This window comes from Chanodichthys erythropterus, chromosome 20 (assembly GCF_024489055.1).
Source record: "Chanodichthys erythropterus isolate Z2021 chromosome 20, ASM2448905v1, whole genome shotgun sequence".
NCBI lineage: Eukaryota > Metazoa > Chordata > Actinopteri > Cypriniformes > Xenocyprididae > Chanodichthys > Chanodichthys erythropterus.
In genome coordinates this window covers 32,399,847-32,408,466 of record NC_090240.1, presented here as the reverse complement: position 1 = coordinate 32,408,466, position 8,620 = coordinate 32,399,847, and the positions used below count along the sequence as shown (strand labels likewise).

Below are 8,620 nucleotides of genomic sequence, written 5' to 3'. Positions count from 1 at the left end.
TTCGTATGACCTCGCTCGTATTTTTTCGTATGATTGATCTACCCCCATTGATGGGTAGGTTTAGGGGCGGGGTTAGGGGTGGTCCTTCCTGGTGATACTTTTTGAAAAAATGTACAAATTGTACAAAAACGTACGAGGTCGCACAATTTCCTACAAATGAGCCACCTCGTAAAAAGACCAAACCTCCCCATGAAGGAAACTGTTTACAAATCATACTAAATCATGTTTTCTGAAAATGTAAAAATGCAGAAAGTTTACTGTGAGGGTTGTGTTTAGGGTTATTGGATAGAATATACTACAGCATTTATTAATAATGTTAATTTCGACATTTACTTATACTATTTTCAAAGTTCAAAGGTGATGAAAGGTGACAGAAAAGACATTTATACAATAGACTACAAAAAAGATTTGTATTTCAAATAAATGCTGTTCTTTTGAACTTTCTATTCATCAGATAATAATCAGAAATGTTTCATGAGCAGCAGATCAGCATATTAGAATGATTTCTGAAGGATCATGTGACACTGAAGACTGGAGTAATGATGCTGAAAATTCATAGGAAAAAAAAAACATTTTACAATATATTAAAACAGTTATTTTAAATTGTAGTATTTCACAATATTACAGTTTTTAATAAGCTGCATTTCAAATCAAATAAATGCAGCTTTGGTGACAAAAGCATTTGAAAAATGTATAAATATACAGATTCTTTGTCTTTGATAAAACAGAGAATTTTGAAAGAATAATTATATCGGAAGAATTAAGATTGGGGTTATCTTTCTCCAGTAATATGGCCTGGGAACGTCTTGGCCCCCTGAGGGTCTAGGAATCTGATCTATACTCTAATCTCTCTCTGTCGGCTGTGACACACATTAGTGCTGACAGGGGTCCTCCCAGCAGCCCCCTCCCCCGGCCCATGATCCCACACACAGCTGGGACAGTGCGCCTGCGTGGGAAAAGACAAGCATGCAGCAGCACACTGCACTCACAATCAGTGCTGAGAATGCCATGCATCTTTTGTCACATGTTAATTGTTTTCCAAATTTTTGTTGCCCTGTAGGCGGTCCTCACAGACTGCCAAAGCTCTCTAGGGAAATAGCAGACTTCATAAAGTAAACTATTAAGAAATTAGCTGTAGCCCAATCATAATTTATCATGAGCGGGTGGCCAGTAAACAACCACCTAGCAACCACCCTAGAAACCATATAGCATTTGCATAGCAACACCCTGGCAACTACCCACAACAAGTGGCGGCAAATTTTTTCCTCTGTATTTTTGATGTGTTTTTCAGTATAAAGATCTAAACATTTTTAAATGAATATACATTTACTTGAGAAGCAAAATAACATTATATAAAGTCTTGAAATTAAGTGACTTCACACTTCATATGTCTGCCAGTGGTATAAGAAAAACTGGTTTTCCCTTTAAATTAAGTTTATTTTTCTTACTCAATTGGTAGATATTTTTTCTTGTTTAAACACAGTCTTTAATTTTGATACATTTTTCATGACTTGTTATCTTTCATAATTTTGCTACTCAAGTAAATGCATCTTGATTTAAGAATGTTTAGATATTTGTACTGGAAAACATGACAAAACTGAGGAAGATGTGTTTTTTTTTTTTTTTTTTGCCATGCACCACACATTTTTTTAGAAAATGTAAAAATATTTTTTTATACATATTGCTTCATTGTTTTAAATACAGAATGAGTCATTTTACATAAGAGAGAAATGATTCTTTTATTTTTATAAATCGGTTAAATAGACATAAATGCAACAAAGGAGATACAGAATGTCTAAGATTCATAGATATAGTCTGAATTAGGCCCATACTCTTTACAAATGTAGAGAAAATTAGGAAGAAAGTCATAAAATGTGTCGGCAGCAGAGAGTTGGATGTACATTGTATATTGCATAATTGTATAACATAATTATATAATGTTCTAATAGCAAGTGATGGTTTCGGAAAATAAGAAATAACAAAAAAACATGAAAGAACATGTAAATAGATTAATCCCCCCTGGTCAGAACTGGACGGCCAAGCAAAAAAAAGACAAAAAAAAATAAAAAAATAAAGACAATAATTGAATTATTATAATCGGTTAGGTATTTAAAGTGGAAATGACAAAAAAAAATATATATTATTATATATATATTCATTTTTTTTTTTTTTTTTTTTTACAAAACTGGGTCGAACAAAAATAACCAATATGTAATATATGGTGTTCAAATGTTGAGATTGATATAAGGTTTGAATATATCATTTTGATTTTTAAGGAACTATTAGGGCCCTGTCCCAAATGGCACCCTACTCGTCAGTCAGCACTTTCATGATGTTACGCCGCTTTGACTATTGGGTAAAAGTCTACTGCAAAGCTCGCTTCAGTGTGCATCGAGGGCGCATATCGACCGCAAAGGCGGCACTCGCGAGCACCCTTCTGAAACCTAAAATGACAAATGGGACGACACCTTACAGTCCGTTGGACTTAAAGGATACGCGCATGCCTCCAAGTGTGTCTGATTGCATCCTGCAGTACTGCAAACCACGCCCCCTACTACAAATCATGCCCCCTACTACAAATTACACCCCCTACTACAAATCATGCCCCCTACTACAAATTACACCCCCTACTACAAATCATGCCCCCTACTACAAATTACGCCCCCTACTACAAATCATGCCCCCCACTACAAATTACACCCCCTACTACAAATCACGCCCCCTACTACAAATTACGCCCCCTACTACAAATCATGCCCCTTACTACAAATCATGCCCCCTACTACAAATCACGCCCCCTACTACAAATCATGCCCCATACTACAAATCACGCCCCCCTACTACAATTTACGCCCCTACTACAAATCACGCCCCCCACTACAAATTATGCCCCCTACTACAAATCACGCCCCCTACAAATTACGCCCCCCACTACAAATCATGCCCTTTACTACAATTTATGCCCCTACTACAAATTTTGCCCCCTACTAAAAATCACGCCCCTACTACAAATCACGCCCCCTACTACAAATCATGCCCCTTACTACAAATTACGCCCCTAAATCACGCCCCCTACTACAAATCACGCCCCCTACTACAAATCATGCCCCTTACTACAATTTACGCCCCCCACTACAAATCACGCCCCCTACTACAAATCACGCCCCCCTACTACAAATCACGCCCTTTACTACAATTTACGCCCCCCACTACAAATTACGCCCCTACTACAAATCACGCCCCACTACAAATCATGCCTCCCTACAAGTCCACTAGACTGTAAGTGCATACGAAGTGTGCCATTTGGGACAGGGCCTAAAACGACTCAGAAGTTTTGCATTTTAATTTAATTGCAGTTTCATTGAGAACGCCGATTGAATTAAGCAGACGATGGGTCATTGTTTTTACAACCAGATAGTGTATGATTACATAAATAAATAAATACTTTACATGCGCAAACTCGCATGATATTTACTTTGTCCCGGTGAAAAGGCATCTTAACGTGATGCAACCGTTTTAATGCACAATGCAACGTAAGATGAGTAGTGTTAGTTATTTTTTACATTCCGTTACATTTTAACATGCACAGAAAATAAAGAAAAGGGAGTTTATATTAGATGTAGGATTACATTTTCACCTTCACTTTTCCATCTTATGACATCACTCAACTCTGACACATTACTCTGTGGGAAAACAATAGATGTTCCTCCCTCCTGTCAAAAACACATGTAGCACTTGCTTAACAGGGAATATCGTTACACTTACTTCCACTCTCTTTAAATGCATGGGGGATTTCAGATTTAGAGTCAACCTCATAACCAAATAAACGAAACTGTAGGTGATTTATATGTAGGCCTATGCATATGCACAATCGTTTTGGCAAAGATGAGCGATCAAAACAAAAGCGGGGCTTTATTTGGACTTCTCGGGTGCCACAGGGTCCGTTTGCACTCCGGCATCAGAATGGCGTTTTTGGCCCTGTGAGACACACCAACGCATAACGTAACATTAGTGATCCTAACTTAGTAAGGAAGTGTTTGTTTTTTACTGCTTGTCCGCAATGGTGCCTGAAGCAAAATCCCTCGCAACCTGTCTGACAACTGTTGTTTTTTTTGCTAAATTATCAGCAGTGGATCTTGCTCCAACACGTTCCTTTTAGTTGTAGTCAATGGTGAATTTGTACGCTTTACTTGTCATCATACTTTTGTCCAAGATAATTGAGATCATCTCACTCGAAACTGCCTATAACTGTGAATAATTATATTTATATTATATAACACAAATTTATCTTAATTTATAAAGAAGCTAAAAAAAACAAATATTGCAACAAAGATTAGAATAACACATTTAGATTATGAGATTTCATGCAATATTATTAGATTTCATGCAATAATAAAATATCATATGCATATATTTTATTCCCAATTTAATCTAATGATATTTAAAAATAATTTTAAATATTTTAATTAGCATTTATTAAAGCGCAATACAAATAAGAGTTCATATTTATGTGGAATTGATTAATCTAGATGTTGGTAATTGAGGCCATCTAGTGGTCATACACTGTTGATTCTTGTATCATGTTCATCATCTTGAAGATCATGTTTGAAGATTAACAGCCAGCAAACAATACCAAAATAATCAGGATGGTTAGACGTCGGACAAAATTACAAACAGCATTTAGCTGGCAAACTACATGCAACTGAACAGGTAAACTACATAGACACGTTTGTCCTCGGTCAACTCACTAGCCCTCGATAATCTCTGGATTTCTACTTAACCAGGTTTTTGAAGAACAGCTGGAGGGAATTCCTCTTCTCCAGCTTTCGTGGCATGTTGGGCGAGGCGTCTGTGCTTCCGACTGATTTGTTGTCCGGGGCCGTTTGTGGTGCTGGGGCGGCCGGTTTTGGCTCTTCTTTGGCCTTCACGGCTGGAGCTGTTTCTGCCACAGGAGGTGGAGCTGGCGTCTCCTTCTTGGGCTCTGGTGCCTTGTGTTGATATAAATGAACGGTGGTTAATGAGATGAATTTTGAAGTTTTGTGCATATTATAATTTATATTTTGTACACTCCTGTTCAAAAGTTTGGGATTAGTATTTATTTATTTATTTTTAAAGATTTATTTTTTTTTTTAAATCAGCAACGTTGCATCAAATTGATCATTAAAGACATTTATAATGTGACAAATGATTTTCTGTTTTAAGTAAATGCTGTTCTTTTCTATTTTAAATTCATCAAAGAATCCTAAAAAAGTGTATGATGGTTTCCACAAAAATATGAAGCAGCACTGTTTTCAACATTGATGATAAGAAATGAGTAACACTTTACAATAAGGTCCCATTAGTTACCATGACTTAACTAATATTAACTAACTATGAGCAATACATTTTGTCGCAGTATGTATTAATCTTTATTGTTAGTTAATACAAATGCAACTATTCATTGTTAGTTCCTGTCAGTTCAGGTACATTAAATGATATTAACAAATACAACTTTTGATTTTAATAATGTATTAGTAAATGTTTAAATTAATATGCTCTAAGATTAATAAATGCTTTAGAAGTATTTTTTCAGTGTTAGTTCATGTTAACTAATGTAGTTGACTAATGTTTACAAATGAAACCTTGTAAAGTGTCACCAAGAAAAGTTTCTTAAGCACCAAATCAGCATATTAGAATGATTATTATATATACTAAGGAAGTAAAAAAAAAAAAAAAAAAAAAAAGCAAATAAGTACAATATAAAAAATTGCCACAATAAATCATAGTGATCAAATAAATCAAGCCACGGACAACCAATACTATCCAAATCTATATTTCAAATACACTGTTACAGAAAGAAAGAAAGATATGGGACTAAATGATTTTAGTGGAAATTAATTACTGAGAAAACTGATTCTATACAGGCTATATAACATTGCTGAAATATTAACGATTAATAACTGTGCCACTAAAGGCCTGTTCACACCAAGGACGATAATTATAACGTTAACAATAAAGATATAGCTCTAAAAATCATTCTAAATATAAAATATCAGAATCCACATCACAAGTATGACGAGAAATGATATTGTTGAAATCACTTTCAGAACAATTTTTTCCAGTTGATGAACGATAAACATATTGACCCTTTAAAGAGCTCAAACATTTAAAGCGGCAGATGACATAAACTGCAGTGCACGCTTCGAATAAACAGAACGATATCGTCCACTGGTGTGGACGCTAATGTATTTATCATTATAGTGAATGTTCTTGGTGTGAACAGCCTTTATATATGCGTTTTTCACCCTGTAAAAATCGATTTAATGTGCTAGGGAACATATACAGGCAGCACAAACACACATGTCAGATGTAAGGTTGAGCAGGGCAACAAAATCAATCAGTTTGGTTAATGCAAGAATGGCCACCGTATAGTGCCATTTACCGATCGAGCAGACATGAGGGAGATGCTGGCGGCAGCGCTGGACGCGGCTGCCTGGATCCTAGTGTTCACTTGGCCTAGCAGTACCTCAAATTCACACAAACCTGTTATTGCATGCAGTGCTCAAATGTAGAAACACAATCTGATACACTCACACATGCACCTGCGCTTTAATTATTCTGAGGTTTACCTTGGGTTTGAACATTCCAAAAGTCGATTTTTTCTCTTGTTTCTTTTCTTCTGGTTTAGGCGCTGGTGGTTCTTCAGGTTTGGCAGCGGCCTCAAGGGTGCTGCTCTTAGATGCGTCTACCTGGTGTGTCAGAGAAAGAGCAGAAAAAGATTATTTTTTATAACAGTAAATGAAAAAACAGTGTGAGGATTTAAGAAGGAGTTCAAAAGATTGTGAATCATCAGTGAAGAGGTTAAAACTTAACTACTGCATTTTGATGTGTACATCTGAGCATCTTTTTCTTGTGGTACTTTCCAAAATGAGGGTATAAAATAGTGATTTTCTTTTTTTAATTTTATATATATATATATATATATTATATATATATATATATATATATATATGTGTGTGTGTGTGTGTGTAAATGTATCCAGAAATGTCCTAAGTTTAGTTTTGTTAACATGGTTGCAGACTTTAAAATATTTGAAAATTAAAAAAATATATATATATATTATATTATATATATATAAATAAAACAACAAAAAATAAATAAAAAAATATATAATTAATATTTTATTATGACTGGATACATTTACTCATACATACAATGAAACTGTACAATATTATTCAATTTTTCATGCTTATTTAAATTATTTTGGAAAATTCAATTGACAAAATTCAGAGTAAATGTACTTAACATTGATTTCTGAACTTGGAGTGGTCTCTTAATTTTTTCCAGAGCTGTATATTATATTATATTATATTATATTATATTATATTATATTATATTATATTATATTATATTATATTATATTATATTATATTATATTATATTATATTATATTATATTATATTATTATATTACCTAAATAAAAATCCTAAAATTACTCACGAATCTATATTTTAAGATTCGAATGTTGTAGTTATTGATAAACTTATATTTCCCATAAGCTCAAGAAATATTTATCTATCTATCCTAATTTAATTAACTTACTTAATTTGTGTAAAATGTACATTATTTTAATAGTTTCTGTCAAAGCTGTGCCCCTTTTCATTGTAAAATTTGGATACATGTCAAAATAAAAATCACCATTCTATGTTCAACAATAATTCATCTAACATGTCTTCTCTCTCAGAAGAACACAGTAGTAATGCGACACTGTTTTATACCCTGTTTATAGAAAGTGGCAAGTATGTAAATGTAAGTGTGTAAATAGTAAATGAATAATTTTATTCATGAAGACAGTCCCACCACCGTGCTGTGCACAAAGAGACAATCGATCAGCTAAATATATTTACCTGTACCTCAACCGGCTTTTTCTCTTCAACAACAGGCTGCAGGCAAGCAAATATTGGCATTAATTTTGCATTAATCTACAATTCCCATGGCACTTTACACTGCCTGTTTATTCTAGCAAGGCCAAATACTGAGTCACTGTTACACAAAGCCTTTACATGAGCTTCGAGTCGCTGAATAAATCTGATGTAAGTATGAAGTGGAGGAATGGAGAGCAGTGGAACCCAAAGCACATGGTTTAGTTGGCCGACTGTTGTGACATGAGGTAATGGCTGCTGTCAACATGATGTCACCATAATGGACGTTCAGTGACTCATTAATTATTTTCAATGAGTTTTCCGCTAATTGAATGGCATAATGTATTATGCCTATGTGTGAAAACATTGCAAACACATTTTATACCTCAGAATATTATATACTATAGCTCTCTCACACACAGGGCAAAATAATAGTAGCTCCTTGGATTAATTTGCATGTCTGGAGTTATGATAAAGAAATGGGGTCAGTTCTGTTAATATCAGAATAGCCTATGCTTGTTATCATTTACCACTCTTGATGTCTTAGCACTGGCTCCACTGGTTGTCGCCGCCTGAACTTTTGACACCACCTTGCCTAGCAACACCTCAAATTCACATTACTGTTATGGTGTGCCACATACACTCTATATATATATATAAGTATAATAATAGTCTAAGTCACCCCACAGCCAAAATGAGAACGACTTTATTTATGTGGT

General features: G+C 34.6%; 1 protein-coding gene across 3 annotated transcripts in view; it reads right to left on the bottom strand.

Moving 5' to 3' along the window:
* Nucleotides 1-3,153: 3,153 nt before the first annotated feature.
* bcas1 (brain enriched myelin associated protein 1) overlaps nucleotides 3,154-8,620 on the bottom strand; it is a 20,712-nt gene continuing 15,245 nt past the window's right edge. Inside the window, exons 11-15 of one of the 3 annotated variants that reach the window (XM_067371953.1) lie at nucleotides 7,887-7,922; nucleotides 6,609-6,728; nucleotides 6,422-6,505; nucleotides 4,782-4,988; nucleotides 3,154-3,978 (exon numbers count right to left, since the gene is read on the bottom strand). In XM_067371953.1, coding sequence (XP_067228054.1) covers nucleotides 3,913-3,978; nucleotides 4,782-4,988; nucleotides 6,422-6,505; nucleotides 6,609-6,728; nucleotides 7,887-7,922 — 513 coding nt within the window. In that variant the 3' untranslated portion in view covers nucleotides 3,154-3,912. The remainder of the gene's footprint in view (nucleotides 3,979-4,781; nucleotides 4,989-6,421; nucleotides 6,506-6,608; nucleotides 6,729-7,886; nucleotides 7,923-8,620) is intronic. The other 2 variants (XM_067371955.1, XM_067371954.1) reach the window with 2 other exon arrangements.